At 32.3% G+C, this 20,739-nt stretch overlaps 1 protein-coding gene across 4 annotated transcripts; it reads left to right on the forward strand.

Annotated features, from left to right (window-relative positions):
• Positions 1–2,296: 2,296 nt before the first annotated feature.
• LOC129915790 (ubiquitin thioesterase trabid) lies at positions 2,297–20,423 on the forward strand. 4 transcript variants are annotated; one of them, XM_055995469.1, is made up of 10 exons: positions 2,297–2,603; positions 11,548–11,850; positions 11,911–12,526; positions 12,600–12,792; positions 12,862–12,969; positions 14,675–15,293; positions 15,352–15,596; positions 15,660–15,871; positions 15,933–16,090; positions 20,137–20,423. In XM_055995469.1, the coding sequence occupies exons 2-9, from the start codon at positions 11,723–11,725 to the stop codon at positions 16,083–16,085; spliced, it is 2,274 nt and encodes a 757-aa protein (XP_055851444.1). In that variant the 5' UTR covers positions 2,297–2,603; positions 11,548–11,722; the 3' UTR covers positions 16,086–16,090; positions 20,137–20,423. The 4 variants fall into 4 exon arrangements, with proteins under 4 accessions (XP_055851444.1, XP_055851442.1, XP_055851443.1 ...); XM_055995467.1 differs by having other exon boundaries at positions 15,933–16,081; positions 20,097–20,423; XM_055995468.1 differs by having other exon boundaries at positions 15,933–16,081; positions 20,141–20,423.
• The last annotated feature ends 316 nt before the right edge of the window (positions 20,424–20,739 follow it).

Raw genomic sequence — 20,739 nt, forward strand, 5'->3', positions numbered from 1 at the left:
TAACAATGCACTTGCTAAATTATCCGAAATTATTATATTGTAGTTGCAGAGAGAGAGAAAGTTGGTACGACTGCGCAACACACTGCACACGAAAGAGTGATGCCAATTTGATTAAATTTATTATTTGAAATAGGAAAGGGGTAACACAGTAGCACTTTTTAATTTTTTGTTTGTTTTATCACCAATGCATAGTAGGACGAGTGTATGGGAAAAACGGAAAAATTATCTCCTGTTTTAATGATAGAAACTCTAGTATTTCACTTATTGTGGTAAAAATACATGTTATTAACTTAAAAGAACATCAATTAACAACCAGTAAATGTCCCGCACATAATTTTTTGGAATAAAAGAGCAGCGAACTTTTTTTTGGACCCAACAACCAGTATACGAATTACGGCATACGTTCGTTAACGTATGGTTGCTATGTGTCCCTATCTTTTTCTACTAAATAAATAGAGACACAAATAGTAAAAACGTTAACGAATGATCGTAATCGTATGCTGTAATTCGACCCAACTATAATTGTCGGATGCGTCGGATGAAACGGAGGGGAACAGCGCTCGCAACCGCACTCGACGGATGGACACTTATCGAAAATACAAAGAAAGCAACAATAATTGACAGTAGCTTCCGACTCCATCTTCCAATTATGGTTCCCCAGCTAGTATTTCAGCTTCGGTTAAGGTATTACAAAAGCTACATTTCAGCTTCTTTTAAACCTTAGTAAAGTTGTTGGGCATGGAAAAAGGAGAACGTTATACAAGTTTGACCCTTTATAAGGAGTTTAAACACGAAGATTTACCGAAGCTCTTCCGAAGCTTTGAGATTTTACAGATAGATTCGGAAGAGCTTGTATAGCTCTTTAATACATGTCTTATCGAAATTAAAAAAAGAACTACAAAAACAAAAAAGAATTCTTCTTTAACTGGTTTTTATTTGATCTTAAATCATGAATTTTATCTTTGGATCTGAAATTATGTATATTTTTCCCTTAGTTTTTAGTATATCTATTGATAATAATTTTAAAAGTATATAATTTTTTTACCACACCCAGGAATCGAACTTCCTATCTGCTTGGTGGCAGACCGCCACTTTACCCACTCGGCCATCCTAGTATATTAATTAATGAAGTCAAAAACTTAATCAATTCAAATAGCAGAAATGTCAAAACGAAAAATGTCCGAGCTAAATTATTCAATGTCAAAACCAAAAAGTGTCCGAGCTAGATTATTCAATATCAAAACCAAAAATCAAATACTAAACTTGGTAATTTCTGTAAAGCTTCTATAAATACATTAAGCAGGCTTTTCCGAAAAGAATCTTTTTTTGGTTTAAGTTTCTTTAACAGTATTTAAACAACTTATTAGAAGTTGTTAAACAAGTTCGAACTTCTATAAGCAATTAAATTCTGAAGCAAGCTCAATACAAGCTGTATAAAAAGTAGTACCTGCGAGATCTCAATTTATAGAAGCTGTTGTGCTAGTTGGGAAATGTGTGAAAACTCTCCAATTTTTCGCTAGAGATGCGTACTGAAAAACGAAATTTTCCGTTCAGTATTTCTGGCTAGCGCAATTGTTTTGTAAAAAAGAGTATACAAATTGTTTTTTAGACCAAAAAATAAGCTTTCTGCATTATTTGTTTTAATTTTCCAGCCCGAAAAACTATACAAAAATGCGTTTGAAAATTTTCACTTTTGTACTTTTTCACTTTTTAAGCCAATGTAGTTAAGGCTTAAAACAAAACAAGATGGTTATTTTTTTTTATGAATTCAAGAAATAGAGATATGATGCAGCTCTGCGCATAAGAGCCCGTGTTATTTTATTTTGCTGCAGGAAAAAAACTGCACTTCTGTTTTTGACCATAAAAGCAAAAACAAAACAAATTTAATTTCGTTCAAGATTTCGTAATGAAATTTTGTATGGAAAATTTCGTTTCGCTTCAGCTGCGCACTAGGCTTAAATGTTAAATTTTAGCCTTTTCAGCAAAATATCAATTAAAAAGAATATTTCAGCATTCCAAAATTAAGAAAATTTCAGGAAATTAAAACTCAAACAAATTAATAAAAAAAACAAGCCCATTACGAATACAAACCAGTGAAAAATATCCGCATCATCTTCGTGTATGAAATATCTCATCAAATACATATCAAATGCTAGCGTACAATTAAATTGAGGAAATAGCATCTCTGCCTTAACAACTTAAATCACAACTCTTTGAACACACTCCCATCATCATCTTGAAAAATCTAGTACATTTTCTTTATTCCCGTTTTGTCGTCTCGAAAAAATTTCGTGTGTTTTTTTGTCGTTTGTGTGGAGCGCCTGTCAAAATATTGACGTAATATTTTTTGGTTTCTCATATTTTTCATAATTTTCTTCAAAAAAAAAAACTACAAAATCATAAAAAATCATGCAGTTATTAAATATTTGATATTTCCTTCATTATTTTCAAATAAATATTTTCAAAAATAATACAATTGAATACCAGCTAAACTATAATATCCCAACAAGTTCAAAACTCATCTAAATCGAAATCGAATGACTACGAGGAGAGAAAAACAGCCATGAAGAAGTTTCACAATAAACCCAAGAAAAGTGCAAAGTGTATGTGTGCCAGTGCAATTGTTTGTATATTTGTTTATTATTTTTTTTATTTTATAAATTTTTATATTTTTATTAGAAATTTTTTAGAAAAGAAAAAATTGAAAGAAATTGCTTTTGTTTCCTGGGCGCCAGTTGTTTTTTTTTTTTTTTATTACATCGAGTTATTTTTCTTTAATATTTTCCTTTGTGTGTGATTTACTTTTTTTTTTTGAAAATTTTTATTGAAAGAAAAAAAAGAAAGAAACATTCCAACTTCTCATTAATAAGCACCGTTTGTCTTGTTTGTCTCGCTGCTTTTTTCTGTTTCTGGTCCTTAACCTAAACGAGCATCAAAAAAATTGTTTTTTGACCCAAATTTGTTTTCTTTTTGAAAATTTTGGCACAATTCTTCTAGTTTCTAGTGGATTTTTGTTTTGTTTTTAAGGTCCTTTAGTTTAGCGCTCAAGAAGGAAAATATAAATAAAATTCTAATCGAAAAAAAGGAGGACGAGGTGTTTATTTGTTTTGTTTTCATTGCCATTCTTCTTAGTTGTAGTTTAGAAGTGTGTATCACGAGAGAAAGGATTCAAGGCTTATCGTCGTCAATTTAATAGTTCTTTGTGATTTTTTTCTGTTACCAGTGGCCCCGGACTTTTCTCTCCCAAAACACGTCATTCTAATGTAGACTAAAAGATTGAAGGTTCTTCTTAAATGGTTATCAATCATAAGTTCTAATACAAATTGGTTTTTTTTTACGACAATATCCTAGATATTGGAGATGGGATTCCCTTGTTGAACGCATTTTTTTCAAATATTCATACAGGTTTCAAATTAAATGGTGTCTAGGACTGCATAATAGAAACTTTATTTTTATTGTATTTGTAAGCAAGATATTTGAGGAGCTGATTTCCAAAACCAGCTATCGGAAAAAAATCGGAAAATGAGATAGGGTGATGGCACTAGTAGTCAGCCCTTTAACTTTTTTTTTGCATTCAACTAGACCTTAAAAATATAATATTAAATTGTTGAATATAGTATGTACATTATTATATGATTAGTTGATATGTGTGGATTATAAAATTCTATACATGTTTAGCGAGTTTTTTTACTCAAAACAAATTACAGACTATTTTTTAGATGTAAGTGTGATTTTGGAGTAGTCAGCCCCACGAGCTTCTGTCGTTAGCCCCTTGAGTTTCCAGTAGTCAGCCCCAACTTGTAAATTCATTTTTTATAATACAAAGGGTTATCATTGTTAAAAGTATCAACAAGTCTTCCTTTCAGAATTAAATAATTTATAAAAAAATAATAAGTAGGTAAAAGAGGAACTTTTATTTCAGTCAAACCTTATTCAAGGTAAATAAATCTATTAACTAATTTAACAATGCAAAAAGATATGGTTATAAAAGAAAATATAAAAATAAATCAATAAAAAGTACCTAAGTCTTTAAGTATGTAAAAAAGATACTTAGGTATCTACAAGTTAATTAAACAAAATAAAATAAGCTTCATAATCTATGCTTTCAAACATAGTTGACATGGTCAGGTGGGACTTGTAGCCATCGACGAGGAATAATAATGGTTGATTTATATTTTGTTCTATAAGCCATCCATTAAAACTATTGGCTACATACGCGAAGAATGTTTCTGACCCCATCCTACCACGATATGCCCTCAGATCCCGGAACCACTTCCTGGCCGACTCTTCTGTCACTGATCTGACCTTTTGATAGTCCCTCTGGTGTTCTGATCGACAATTCCGGGTGACGTTTTAAAAATCCGTAATACCACGACTTTCCAGGTTGATCATCTTTAAAGGGGATTCTTCCTTTTATCATGACGAATAAATGTTTGGACTGTGTTTAAGAGATTCGTTGCTTTTTGTAGAAAACCATACTTTGTAAGGTTTATAAGCCAGTTCGCTGAGTTTGTTCCTCCGCCGCCTTCAGTATTGTATCGGGTCCCATTTTTCTAGATTTTTCTTCAACTCTGCCATGAATTCGGTCCTGCAGTGTTCCTCTAGGTAGTTGCCTCTTCCGAGTAGTTGTGGAATTTTTTTTTAGGTTTTTGTGTGTCTAGTACACAGCTGAAGCGAATCGAAAATTTTTTAAGTCTCCAACTTCGATAGCGAACATTTTAACGAACAAAAATCATAGAGTAATAGGTATGTCAGAGTGAAAATACAAAAATTACAAATAAAATTCAAGAAGTATCAACAAAAAAGTAACATCAAAAAGTAAGTTTTGACACTAAAACAAAATAAATTAAATTTCGTTCAAGATTTCCTTGAGCTTTTTTGTATGGAAAATTTCGTTTCGCTTTAGCAGCATAGTAGGCTTGAGTCTTTAAAATTTTGATTTCCATAATTATAATAATAATTTTGGAGATAATTCTTCACTCCGGACTTTATTTTGGAAAACGGCCAAGGTTTCCATATGTTTTTATTTTTCTAAAAACTAAACATACCTCCCGACAAACAATTTTGGTTCTATAAAGCTTTACAGATGCAATTGTTGCTTCTGTAAAGCATTATAGAAGCAAAATTGTTAGTAGGGCTATACGGCTGACAATAGAATATGTGTCATCTATAGTCAGCCACCCATTCTATCGTAACCTTTATGGGCGGCTGACTACTGAAACTATTAACTTTTTTCATATTTTTTTTGCGCCAATCTAAAAGAGAACAAAAGTCTCTTAATCTTGCATATTCAGGTTAAAAAAAAATTTAAAAAAGGAGTTTTCAGTAGTCAGCCGGGGGGGCTGACCTTAGGAGAATTAAGAATAATTTGTAATTTGCCCCCCCTGTAAATAATTTACTAACAATATTTTGTAATTTTTTTTGTAGAAAAAGTGAAATAAAAACTATAAATAACCTATAAATAATCATATAATGCCCTTACCTACAATATTTTAACAGCTATAGCTTTTTTAAAAAAACACTTTCACTAATTTTAAATTATGAAATAGTCACAGATCTGACTTTTTCGAAAACTTGGAGCAAACTAGTATTTTTTACAAGAGAACGAGCAGCTGCATTGTAACAATTTTTTTTCACCCAGACAGAAAAATAGTTAGGCTTTTAGAAAAAAAAAAGTAATCAGAGAAAAAAATCTTTTGCGTTTACTATTTTGCTGGATTTTATGACGAAGTGGCTGACTACTGGCGGGGGCTGACCTTACATGCCATCACCCTATGCATGTCATTTCTTTAGGTCTTTTCAACGCGCGTCTGATTCAATCAAAAATAATTTTCTAAACAGCACATAGAGATAGTAATTCAATGTCAAAGAACGACTTTATTTCCAAAACAGCCTATTGAACACCAAATGTTTTTTCCAAAATGTCCTATACAAAATGTTCTTTCCAATAAGGCCTCTTCAGTATAAAAATATCAATTTGACGTATGATAAAATGCCACATTACGATGATGGAGGAATTACAAAAGTAGTTTTTGTCATTACTTAGTTTCGTCCGTCCATCTGTACACCGTGCTATTACCTAAAAGGTCTAACGATTTTAATTAAATTGTGTGTACTTAAGGGTTTTAGTAAATAATATCACAACAAAAACATTACTGTTAAAAAAGGAGCCAAGTTCTCCTATGTTGAAATTATGCTGGCACAAAAAGTACTGAGATGTAAAAGTGTACCAAGTTCTAAAGTTTGGGTTCAAATTCGTATCAATAAAATTTTGATTGTTCTCTTGACAATTTTTCTTTTAATTACCGATTTTATTGATACGAATTTGAACCCAAACTTTAGAACTTGGTACACTTTTACATCTCAGTACTTTTTGTGCCAGCATAATTTCAACATAGGAGAACTTGGCTCCTTTTTTAACAGTAATGTTTTTGTTGTGATTTCACTACTTTTTGCAAGGTATGGCTGTAGAATTGAAAATCTCTATATTTGATGAAAATTCAGTGAAAATGGGCGGTTGCCTCGCCCCCTGGCTGAAATTCTCAAACTTTAAATTTTTTCCTTTGTATAAACTACCATCTCTACCATTCTACCAAATTTCAAGATTCTACGATAATCAGAAGTGCTTTATTATATTTAATGAAAATTCAGCGGAAATGGGCGGATGCCACGCCCCCTGGCTGAAATTCTCAAATTTAAAATTTTTTCCTTTGTATAAACTACCATCTCTACCATTCTACCAAATTTCAAGATTCTACGATAATCAGAAGTGCTCTATTATATTTAATGATAATTCAGCGGAAATGGGCGGATGCCACGCCCCCTGATTTGAAAATCTCAAATTTTCGATTTTTTCCTTTGTATACACCACAAGCCCTATCACCGTGTAAAATTTCAAGTTTCTACGTTAACGGGAAGTTCTCCATAATTTTGATGATCTGTCAGTGAGTGAGTGAGTCAGTCAGTCAGTCGGTTACGGTTTTTGCGATTTTTGAAGCCCTATATCTCAGAAACTACTCATCGTAAAAGGCTGAAATTTTGTGAGGAGTTTGGTTTTGACAAGCTCAATAAATGTAGCGAGTTTGAAATATCTAGCATCTTTGGTGTGGAAGTTAGAGGGGGATCAAAAATGGCCTGAGTTGTTTCCTGTAAATAAGGGTGTAGTACCAAAGTTGCTAGAGAACTTGGCTGGGCACTACCGTGCCCCTTGATTAAGAATCTGTGTTTTTAGTTTTTCTCAAAAATTTGGATAATGGAAATGGCTTTGTGGTTTTTTTCGAAAATTGACTTATTTTTTAGCTTATTTCGTACCAATTTTTTTTTTTCAAAATTTGCAGATTGTTATTTCTTATAATTTAAAAAAAAAATGAAATATAGAGCTATTCAAATAACCAAAATAGACACTCTAAATTACAAGAGCAAGTACGTGCGATCCAGAAACGCATTTTAATTCAATTTCATTTATAAAAATGTATTTTTATTTCATGTTATAAACTAAAATACTGATATGGATAAAGGTTAATTTACAAAAAATTAAAAAAAAATCGTGATTTTACCTGCAAAAGAAGATTTTTTTAATAGTTTTACTTAAAAAAGAAGACATAATTCAATTATACTTCCAAAAGCAGATATACCGACTTTTTAATAAGGAATTTTCATTAAAAAGACTTAAGATATATTTATTTTGAAAACTTTAATTTTTTTAAAATTTCGTAAAGAATAAATTTGTAGAAGATTATTTTGCTCTATATCTTCTGTATTACGAAGTAAAGGTTTTTGGCATTTTACTCAAAACTACCTTCAGGTCAGATAGCTGGTTTTGGAAATCACCTCCTCATTTGTCTATATATGAGTCGTTATAAGTGAAATTGGTACTATTTAACATTCTCTAACCGCCAAAGATCCTTCCTGGGGCTGGAAAATGCATAAGCAACAAAATAAAATGTATAGTTTAAAAAAAAACTAAAAATACGCTTTTATCATGCACTAAAAACTATAAAATAATTTAATTGACTTATAGGAAATATAATTATTCCTATCTTCGTGACCTTTTTTTTTTAAAGAATTTAAATTCAATCCTAAGTGGGTTAAAATTTTAAATAATTTAACTGTTAACACAAAATACAACGTAAAAAACGCTTCATCGTTTATTTCAACTGTTTCACCAGTTATTTTAGAACAATGTAGTATTCTTGTTTCGTTTGATGTTGTATCTTTATTTACTAATATTCCTATTCCATTAGTATTAGAATTGGTTGAAAAAAGTTGGAATATCATTCAAAACCATACAAGAATTCAAAAGTTGAAATTCCTAGAAATATTACGTTTTTATGTAACAAGACCTCAAGCCCACTTAGGATTGAATTTAAATTCTTATAGGAAATAGTGAGATCAAAAATAGACGAGCACTTTGTTCAAAACTTTATGAAAGTACCAACAACAAAAATGCGCTCTACGCTTTTTGATCTAACCATTTCCTATAAGTCAATTAAATTGTTTTATAGTTTTTAGTGCATGATAAAAGCGTATTTTTAGTTTTTTAAACTAAACATTTTATTTTTTACAGTTTAGTCTCATTATGATTGAAAGTATGTAGGTTCAATTCGACTTGGGTTGTATTGTATTAGCCTCCAAAATCCCTCTCTTTCGCTGGTACCTGCAAGGCTAAAATTGATTTGGGGTATTTTGACCTGCCATGCCCCTCCCCACTAAAATATTGTGAATTCATCCGAACTACATATATGTATATGTACATTATTTCAGTTCGATACGATAATTGGAAGTAGGCCAAAATATATTTGGGGTCTTCAACCCCCTCAATGCCCCTCCCCAGGGTCCGGACCACCAAAATATTGTGTTGTCGTCCGAACTACATATATGTACAAAGTTTCAGTTCGATACGATAATTGGAAGTCCCAAAAACAATTAAGCCCTACGAAACCAACTCCATTGCAGTGTATAGGAGAGTATAGGAAAACTCAACAAACTTTGCAAGATAAACAAAGTCGCTCTCCACTAGAAACCTAAGCACTTTGGTGTGGGAACTAGGAGGCAAACTCCTTAGCAAAATGTGCCCCGAACCGTATTGCGGCGAAAACCAGAAAAGCACAAGACTGCACAAAGCTACCGAAACTGAGACAGACCAAAATGATTCTATGAATGAACCAAGAGTGTTTCAAATCCTGTATGAGCTTGAGTAGGAATTGCCTCCTCACGGGACAATTCAAACCTAGTAAATAATGCCTTTGTTGTAGAATTTTTAATGAAGCTTATTATAATCTAGATATAAGTTTAAAAAGAAACATTTTTAATAATTTGTTGTTGGCTTATTTAACCCACAAATGTGTCTCAAGAACTTAAACTTTATATTTTCGAATCTGTTGATGTAATATCGTAGAATGAATAAATAAATAATGCGGCATGCAGATTCTGCAATGAAAAAAAAGAAACACCAGACCACATTCTCTCCTGTTGCAATGCACAAATACATCAAAGATTCAAACATTTGGGCTGCTTCCAGGCCATAGAGGAACAATTATACTCTATGAAAACACCCCTAACACGAAATTTCCTGAAAGGAATCAATAACATAATGTACAAGTTAAAAAAAAAAGTTGTTTTCATGAAACGTTTGTCACTTTTCGCATCTGCTCTTCTTAACTTCTAGATGAATTCTACGGTGCATTGCGGATTTGGTATCAATAGTAAAATTTTTTGTTAATTTTTAATCATGTCATCAACGTCTCTGTTGATAATGTTTTTTAATTATAAAGTTGCATTCTAGGTTTCAAAAACTCGAAAATACATATTTCGAAAAAATTTAAAAAATATATATATAATTTGTAACACTAATACCTATTTCGAAATAAAAAAATTTCTTTAGTACAATTTTGATCTCTTTTTTCATCAATGAAAAATTCCATTGCATGTTTCCCATTGGGGCAATAGCATTTGCCATTGAAAAAAAGATATCAAATGTGTATTAAAGTATATTTTTTTATTTCGAAATATTTTCGTGTTTTTGAAAATTATGGTTCATGCTCAGGTCTTTAGAGTCGAGAGGGTAAATCAAAAACATTCCGTTTACTGCTTGATTCAGTTATAATAAAGTCGATGACTAGATAACGCGTACTTGCTCTAATGGTCAATCAAAAAATAATAGATTATTAAAACGATTACATTATTTATAGTTCCGTTTAATGCATAGTTGACATGAATTGATATTTGCCAGTAGCGAATTCTTTATTTCTGTTATTTTATTCAAATAACATAGGACATTTTGGAATGTTGTAATTTCTAAACAAGAAAACTTCATAAGACAATTTTTTGTGAAATAACATCCGCTACAAGTTTGTAGCACATAATTTTAATTTAATTGCGCTAAAATTTGTGTTACTATTTGTTGTTCGGTTAAATTTTGACACTAGCGTGGTGAATAAAGTAGGTTAAAATTTATTGAGCTGTGGAGCAGACTAAAATGGGTTTAAAGTTGAGGTTTCTCATATTTGCTTTTTTTTTATTAAAAAAAAGGGGTGCAAGTACAAATAACTTTGAATTCATCATTTTGGAAAATCGCCATACCAAATCATTGTTATGGATTTTCTTAATAAACCAACTATATAAACTTAATAAACCAACTATCCAAAATGAGAATTTTTTTTGAAAATTTTAATCGTGGTAGAAATTTTAACCCAATCACGGGCTTTTCAAGAAATTTTATTACAAAACAGTAATTTTGGCTCAAAAATCTTACCCGACTGGAGCATTTCACAAAGAGCTATTTCCTTGACGGACTATTAAAATTGTATGTACTTATCAGTCAAAAACTTTTTCAAATTCTGTAAAGACAATATCACCTTGATAACCTTTTAAGAAAATTTTAAAAGAAAGTAATTAAAAAGGTAAACAAGTGGATCAATGTTGATATGAAGATATTACCTCTTATAGGTCCACTTGTTATAATTTAACCTTTTTTTGAAAAATTATCAAAAGGAATAATCGAGTTAAGGTAATCTTTTCAGATTTTGCAAAGGCTTTTGACAGAGTGTATATAATGACTTACGTAATAGGTGTAAATAAAGCGCAGTCAAAATAGTAGCAGGCTGATTTTTTGAACACAGGGTGATATTTAGTTGTCCTTAAATCTGTGAAAAGTCCTGAAGTTTCCTCCCTGCGCTATTCCCGTTGTATGGGGTGTGTGGTTAATTTATTTGCTTTGCCAAAACTTATAAAAAAATCAAATGGTTAACGAACTCTGATCAGATTCTCTAGATACTATACCAAAATATCAAAGGTACAAAATGTCTTCAGTCGACCCTGGTAACTTCTCTTCAGTTTTGTTCAAACGATCTCTAGGAGAATCAGTGTTTTGTTATTAGAATGATTATCTAAACCAAACAAATTTTAAAGATATTTATTGTTTAAATTAACAATAATTCCAAGTGATTTTTTGTAAAATGATATAAACAATCCCATGAGTTAAATACAACCCAATCGTTTCTTATCAATTTGGAACCATTTTCATGTATTTGTTTTGCTCCTCCACAGGAAATCCAAATATAAACAAACATCACAACGCCGCATAGAAATTAATTAGCAATTCCTAAAAAGAATATCAAAATAAATCTTCGACAAATCACGCTACAGTAGTTTATTAAAAACCTTAGCCGACGGAAGGCAAAGCAACCCAAAATTCTAAAAAACGACTTAGTTATCGGAAAACATGTGCGATCCACACGAACAGGGTCAAAAATGGAAATGCGAATACTGCACTTACGAGAATTTCCCTTCAGCCATAAAATGTACTATGTGTAAGGGTTTGAAACCTCTTCTTAATGAGGACATATTTCGGTGAGTTTCTTTTAATTTAGAGTTTTTGAAATTTCGTTTCTAAAATATCTGTTTGTTTAGACTTAGCCCTCCTCAATCGACAACAACGTCTAATGTGGCCTCATCTTTAGTTGAAGCATCCAGTTTGAGTTTATCTCAGAGTAATTTAAATGCGTGCGGACTTCCTTTACAGGATTCATCTAAATCAAAATGGTCCTGTCGAACATGCACCTATTTCAATTGGCCACGAAGTCAGCGTTGTGTCCAATGCTATACAAAACGTTCGAATTCCAACGAAGATATGTACTTCAATAATGATGCTGGCAAAAGTAGTAGCAATCGTCAACCACCACCAGCATCTCCATTGCGAAGTCCCAAAGCAAGTCCTTCTCCACCAATAGTTGAAAGAGCACCAGCTCCTGCTCCTCCACCCACCAGTACCAGCATTAATGATGATTTGAATTTTATGAATAACATCTCCGGATCGGATCCTGATCTAGTGGCCAGTAGCAATAATTTAGCTTCGAGCAAAATCAGTCCAATAGGTTCAATAACGAATTTAGCTAGTTCGAGAAATTCGCTTACAAATTCGCAAACAGCCGCTGGTGCGGTCGCTACTCGTGTCAGTCCTATTGAAGCAATAACGCCTTCACATTTACCACAACAGCGTTGTCATGTAGCAAAGTGGGCTTGCAATGTAAGTTTTCTTTTAAAATTAAAATACATTTACTTATCGGGTATTTCAATTAATGGTATGATTTCTATTTCAGGTATGTACTTACGAAAATTGGCCGAAGAGTCTCAAATGTTCGATGTGTGGACGAACAAAAGATGCATTGATTTGTGGCAATGAAGGTCTGTCGTCTAGTAACAAAATTTTGTGCGACAAAGATGATGGTTTCGGTGCGTCTAATAATACGCTGTCAAATAACACGTTTAACAACAAACACAGATATCAACTTGGTAAATATTTAAGAATAATGTATTTTATGTATGTTTTTTTAAATTAATATTTTTTATCATTAAAAATAGGTTCTTCAGAAACTATAAATAACTGTGATACAATGCAGGAGAGACAAGAGAGACGTCAACGTCAAATTAGACGACAAGTTGATTGGCAATGGCTTAATGCATGCTTAGGTAAATTCAACAACAAATTCATTTTATTTATTGATTTAAAAAAAAAAAAAAAAAACAAGTTTTACCAAAAACTCGTTCTTGGAAATATCTTAGAAAATATCTTATCTGTGAGCAAGTAAAGAGTCTTCACAACGATTAAATGCATATCACAATACATGCTTCAAAAAGCCTTAAACCCAAAATCTTAGACACAAATTAAATTTCTGAATAAGCTCCACAAACCGCTCATTTTTCAAGTCTATACGTAAGTTTTAGTCAATGCAAAGATATCATATAGCTAAAACAACTTTTAAAAGATGATTAAGATCTTGGATATGTGCGTTAGACTCTTCACCAAAAATAAAGATTGGAGTTATTGGATTCGAAATGAAAAGTATCTTCATTTTCGGCGTCTTTATTTATCATATCGGCATCATTTTTTGAACAAAAATTTAGACATTTTGAATCGTAATACAAAATTCATGTGAAAATTATCTTTATCTTTAAACCAACGTCAAAATAATAAAATAATATCAAATTCATAATTGACCCGAGTCCCTTCACCTAAAAAAAAAAAAAAAACAATTGATTTTGTTTTTTGTTCGGCGGCTACAAATTTTGTATGAATTTTCAAAGTTTAAACCTAAACGGGACAATGTGGCGTATACGTAACGTTTTTTTAAACAAAATTTTCTTTGTTCATATAAATGTTTCATTTGCTAAAAAAAATCAGTTAATTTTTGTGAATCATTTTCTGACCATAATTTGAATGACAACCCTAGCAAATGAAATTCGGGTAGTGAATTTCGGATATGGTCGCATAATATCAGGACCTTAAACTGTTAAGTTTAGTTGAACATCTAGTGGGATCTTGAATTGCTAAAAAGTATGTACATATGTCTATCACAATCCGTATCACCACACCACCAATAGTGGAGAAAGATGACTCAGCCAGTGAAGCATTTCTCCGAAGTTACCCCCAGAACTTTGGAGGACCGCATAATCTCTCAAAAGAACTATCACCAGGACCATAGTAGAAGACCAGTAGAAATATGTATGTATGTACTGTCGTTATTGATGTGCTAAGTTGTACCAGTCGATCAAAACAGCACCCCTGGTTCAATAAATAGCTCTGACAAAAGAATTGGTCTACGTCCAAAAAATAGAAGAACATAGAATATGATGAAAGAATATGACTCGGCACAAAGCCAAAACCGCAAATCTGCATTTTTTTGCATTTTCACTTTAATGAGTTATTTAACTTGTTATAGGTCTGTTGTCTAGCAGCCTAAAGTATCAATGTCTGTTGCACGAGTTTCCATGTGTGTGCATGAGCTTCCAAAACTTTGAAACCGTTTTACTCAAAACTGCAATTTTGCAGATCCGTGGTTTTCTGCTTTGTGTCCCACGATGTAGGAAAAACAAACGGTTGCATTTTTACAAGTCAAACGGACCTCGAGTTCGGACTCAGCGCAACCAAAAACATAGTGCTAGATGGGACAAATGTAAATTGTTGCTTTTGTGCAACGGTCATCAGTCGTATTACGGACCTCGTTAATCGCAACATTATCAACACCGCGGACAAGTTCTAGTTTAAAATTTCTTACATCTATTGAATCTTGGCTCTTCTTGTAGCTTTTTGACTAGATGTTTGTTTAAAAAAAACATTTTTGCTTGGTTCCCTTTCATTCACTTAGGTTTTTTTTTTTTTCTTAAATTGTTTTAGGTGTTGTTGAAAATAACTACAGCGCTGTCGAAGCTTACTTATCGTGCGGAGGTAATCCAGCTCGTTCCTTAACTAGCAGTGAAATTGCAGCTCTAAATAGAAATTCTGCTTTCGATGTTGGCCACACACTTATTCATTTGGCAATTCGTTTCCATCGCGAGGAGATGCTGCCAATGTTATTAGCCCAAATATCTGGTTCTGGACCTGGAATTAAAAGAGTTCCTTCGTATGTAGCTCCAGATTTAGCAGCCGACATACGTCGTCACTTTGCAAATACTTTACGAATGCGAAAATCTCTCTTCAATTGTCATTACGTCCAGGAGCATGCAACTTTTGCCTTACCAGTAGAAATCGAAGAACTCCCCATACCCATACAAGAGCAGCTGTACGATGAGCTCTTAGATCGTGATGCTCAAAAGCAGCTGGAAACTCCTCCACCTGCTCTGAATTGGTGCTTAGAAATAACAGCTCGTTTAGGTTCGCGGCTGTTTGTGCTCTGGAATCGAAGTGCAGGCGATTGTCTTTTGGACTCGGCCATGCAATCAACTTGGGGTGTTTTTGATCGAGATAACACTTTGAGACGGGCTTTGGCTGATAGTCTCCATCAGTGTGGGCCAGTGTAAGATTTTTTTTTTTAATTGTTTACAAATCTTGATTCATACTCTTTTAATTTTTAGATTTTATTCACGATGGAGGGAATACGAAATGATTCAAGCAGCAATGAATCAATATACTTTGGAGGAGGCACAATGGGAAGAGGATTGGAGCACCTTGTTGTCGCTTGCTAGTCAACCTGGCTCCTCTCTGGAGCAGTTGCACATTTTTACTTTAGCACACATTCTCCGTAGACCAATTATCGTATACGGTGTAAAGTATGTTAAAAGTTTCAGAGGTGAAGATATTGGAGTTGCTCGTTTTGAAGGTAAATATTATTGATTTTTTTTCTTACTTTTTCTTTAACTTTTTTAATTTGTAATATTTAAAGGTCTATATTTGCCGCTATTTTGGGATCAAAACTTTTGCATTAAATCGCCAATTGCTTTGGGATATACTCGAGGACATTTTAGTGCATTGGTACCAATGGAACCATATGCTAGAATTGATGCTCGTCGCGATGAACCAGGCGATGTTACATTTTTACCATTAATGGATTGTGAATCGAAATTATTGCCCATACATTTCCTAACCCAAGCTGAGGTTAGGCCTTTAATTTTTTTTTTCAAATAAAAACAAAATGATTCCAAGTAAATTGATTTAGATGGGCCGTGAAGAAACAATTATGAGACAATGGTTAGATGTGTGTGTCACTGAGGGAGGATTGTTGGTGGCTCAACAAAAGCTAAGGAAACGACCCTTGTTAGTTGCACAAATGCTGGAGGAATGGCTAAATCATTACAGGAGGATAGCGTAAGTTTTGTTAGTAATTTAAATATATTTGTTTATGTTTTAAAAAAGACAAATTTGTATCAACAGTTAATTTTCAATCTTGAAAAATTACAATTTATGCAATTTTAAAACAAATCCGCTTAAAGTGTGTATACAAATTTAAATTGCAGTAGTTTGAGAATTGTTCCCATTAGGTATCTGCAAGATCTCTAACTGACATTGAAGTCTATCTGTTTCTCGACCCCTTCTACAACTTTTCATCCGCTGTTCTATGATATCTGACTGATACGGTCAAAAAATGCATACAGTAAGCTTGTACAGGTATCAAAATAACCGCAGTGTCACGTTAGCGAATTAGTGTTTGCAACAGAAATTTACTCTCTATCGAAGATGTGAGGTTATGAGCTACATTTTTGTCATTTGGTGGAAGTGTTGATTTTGGCTTTCATCAAATATTTTCAAGTGCTAAGGGAGTCGTTTTAGTCAAAGAACGTGCCTTGAGTGGTTTCAACGCTTTAATAGCGTTTCATGTCGAGGACCGACATGGCATTTGGTAAGAAAAGCTAAGGGTGGTGTATTTTGAGCTGTTGAAACCGAGTGAAACTATCATAGTTGATCGTATCGACCGCAATTTTCCGATTAAGCCGAGTTTTAAAGAAAAAATAACCACAGTACCGAGAGAAAAGATAAAGCTATCTTGTAGCACGACAATGCAAGTTCAAAAATCGCAAAACTCGTCAAAGGGTACAGGGAAACCCTGAAATAGGAAGTCTTGCCCCGCCCACCGTACTCTCCAGACATTCAACCCTATTACGATTGTCAACTATCAATTGATAGTTGATGAATACTGAAATTTGGTGTTTTAATATCTAATTCGGGGGAAACTTGTCATTTTTTAATGGAATTTTTCAATTACATTTCCAATAATAACGGTTGGCAACTTTCTTTGTTTTCAAATTTTTTTGCAAATTAGATAATAAGAAATCGAAATTTATTTTTTATCAATTACCAATAGTTGATAGTTGACAATTGTATAAGGGGTGACTGGTTCGTTCGATTAACATTTATTTCGATCAATGGCACGTGGCCTGACAGATCAGAATTTCCAATGTTCTAAATAAGTCGCATCTGAAAGACGCATCGTTTTTTCTAAATGTAAATCGCATGAAAGATGACAAAAAGTATTTTTAATCATAAAAAGGTAAACATTTCTTAAGAAAAAAACCTTTAAATTTTGGGAAAAAAAAAACAGCAGAGCTGCGCAAAAAATACCCTAAGAATGTCTTGTAAAAATTTCACATATTAATTTAAATTTATGAGATGTTAAAAATACTTAATTGAGCAAATTTTATTTAAACAAACACCGGTTATTCTAAATAGCCAGATTTTCTTATTTGTTTGATTATCTTCTTATATTAGGACGGAATCAACAATACTCTCGTTCTCACTTATTTCCGAGTGAGCTTTTTAACCAAACTGCTTCTTTGATATGAATTCTGCCTCCCTCTAAGTTGAGCTACGCAGTTTTGTTATCTGCAACATCAGTTTACTGTTCCACCGCAGATCTTAAAGATGTATCCGCTATTAAATTTTCTTTTTGTACGATCCTCAGAAGGTTCAAAAACTTTTCTAGCGAGTATTGAAACGCAAGCTGAGATGTCCGGCCGAGAATTAAACTTCAGTTATTCTTCGTTACCTGAGAGCAAACAATAGCTGAATTCCCAAAAGCATTTAAGGTTTTGGCATTTTTCAAACCCATGTCTTTAATTATCTTATTGATGTATCCTGTTTGCTTTATTATCATTTCTATGGTAGACCTTGTTAGGGAACTGAAATCAATTGATATTAGTAAAAACAGCGGTCCCGATGGCATTCCACCATTGTTCCTCCGTAACACTGCTGATAAAATTGCTGAACCCTTACTTAAACTGTTCAATCATTCACTTTCTAGCGGCATTTTTCCTAATACTTGGCGAAATTCATTTTTAATACCAATTTTTAAAAACGGTGATAGGTCAAATATACAAAATTATCGCGGAATTGCAATACTGTCGTCTATTCCCAAGTTATTTGAAAAAATGGTTACTGATAAGCTTAGTTTAGCACTTAAGTCGGCCATTAGTGAGCATCAACATGGATTCTTTAAGGGTAGATCCACAACCACCAATTTAGCTGATTATACATCCCATATTCTTTTAGAAATGGAGAAGGGCAACCAGGTTGATGCAATCTACACCGACTTTAGCAAAGCTTTCGACAGAGTGGACCATTGCTTACTTCTTCTAAAGTTAAAAAAACATGGTATTCATTCAACTTTGTTAAATTGGATTGCGTCCTATTTATCTAACAGAACACAGTGTGTTAGGTTTTGTGATGTTATATCTCAGGGCAGCCATCTTGGGCCTCTACTTTTTTTGGTTTTCATTAATGACTTGCCCTCATTGTTGAAAGGATGTAGATACCTTTTATATGCCGACGATCTTAAGTTGTTTCAAAATGTTAATGCTGATGTTGATGGTTTTTTGTTACAGGAATGTCTAAACACACTTGTAAGTTGGTGTAAAATGAATGGAATGTCACTTAATGTTGATAAGTGTAACGTTATTTCGTTCTTAAGGAAAAAAAATCCAATAATTTTCAACTACACCATTGTTGGACAGATATTGGTTCGAAAGGAAGAAATAAAAGACCTTGGCATTATTGTAGACAAAAAACTCACTTTTAAAGAACAAATTGACAAAATACACTCTAAAAGTATGTGTATGCTAGGGTTTGTTAAAAGAAGATCAATTGAATTCAATGACCCTTATATCACTAAAGCAATTTACTGTTCTTTGGTCCGCCCTTTGTTAGAGTATTGTAGTGTTATTTGGTCTCCTTTTTATGATATTGATGTTAAAAAACTTGAATCTGTCCAAAAGCAATTTTTGCTGTTTGCATTAAGAGGTCTTGGATGGAGCACTGAGTCGTATGTGCTACCTCGATACTCTCATCGTCTAAGGCTCATTGATATGTGTAGTCTTGCTAATCGAAGGAAGTTATCAGAGGCTCTATTCGCGTTTGATCTTCTCAAAGAAAATATTGAATCCTCGTACTTATGTTCTAAAATTACAATCAATTCTAATGTGCGCACTCTAAGACATACCAGATTTTTAAAGGAAACATTTTCAAAGACTAATTATGCCTCCCATGAATCATTTAATAGATGTTCAAAAACTTTTAATAAATACTCTGACCTGTTCTCATTTGACATAAGTAGAGAATGCTTTAAGAAAAAAATCTTGCAAAAAATGATAGATGAAGAATCTTCGTGATACGTTGCCTATGTCGTTTTTCTATTTTCATTGTTTAAAGTCAATAATTTCATATACCTAGTTATTCGTTTTCTTAGTAATTTAAAAATGTATTAACAATTTATTTCATCTCATTTATATTTTAATTTATTTTCAAATCTTATTTATATTCTTGTTATCTATATACATAATGTATGTTGTTATTTATCTTTTTTTTTAATTTTGTAATTTAAAAACAAATTTTTGTACCTTTTGTTGTCTCATTTTGACAAAATATATATAAACTAAAAAAAGACGTGTTCCTCTAAGATTTTTAAGCTCAAAGTTAAGCCGCAATGACTTGCTAACATCGTCAATAAGTTGCATATCTTTACTTGACTCTTACAGGCCATCAACACAAAAGAAAACGAAAATCCAAGTGTTCCCCAACTTTTGTATGTATTTCAATTCTTTTAAAACCAATGTAGAGGATTCATTTACAACTTGATTCTATGTCTAGGACAATTTCTTAAAATCTCGCAATAATTAATTTAAACCTAAGGAGATGAATAAAAGGTTTTTTTCAGTTAACTTACAGTGATTGTATGCTCTTAGATTTGATCTCTTCTTCTATGATGTATGAAAGCGTTTACGGGATCATTTATCTAAATTATATTTGTCAAAATAATGAATAAGTTCCTACCTAAGGAAAGGATATCATTCTATTAATCATTTCGAATTTTTATTTCTTAATTACAATGTAGCGAAAATCCAAATTCTCCAAACTACATGTTTATTTCGTAGACAGGTGATTGCCGCTCCCTTTGGAAGACGTCCACAAATCACAGGCTATTCAAGTGAAGGAGACACAGATGAAGAATAATAGTGAATGCTTTATTTGAATGAAAACGAACACACATCAAATTGTAAACTTCATTGAATCTATAATATTGAAGTTGTAAGGAATTTTTCAAGCTCTCCGCCACACAGTTTAGGTATATTATAATAAAATATATATAAATTTTATTTTATTTTTTTTTTTTGTGTCTTGTTAAGAAAAAAATTTACTGAATTCTCTACCAAATTAAGTTTATAACAAATTACAAAAAAAAAAAAAATTATAAATAGATTAAAAAAAAAGAAAAAGAAGTTTAATAATAAGATGTTTATCAAACAATAATAGAATTAAATAAAAAAGAAAAAAAAAAACAAAAATGAATAAAATAAACAAACAACAAAATCATTTATTTAAACAAAAAAAAATTCAAACGCGTATTTTGGGTGCGTTATTCAAATTGTACATTTTCGGGAAAATTTATTGCAATAAGTTTTAAAATCCTTTTTTTATATATAACATAATAATATTAATAATAAATATACATAGATATAACGTTACTAAATATTTAA

Source organism: Episyrphus balteatus, chromosome 3 (assembly GCF_945859705.1).
Source record: "Episyrphus balteatus chromosome 3, idEpiBalt1.1, whole genome shotgun sequence".
Classification (NCBI taxonomy): Eukaryota; Metazoa; Arthropoda; class Insecta; order Diptera; family Syrphidae; genus Episyrphus; species Episyrphus balteatus.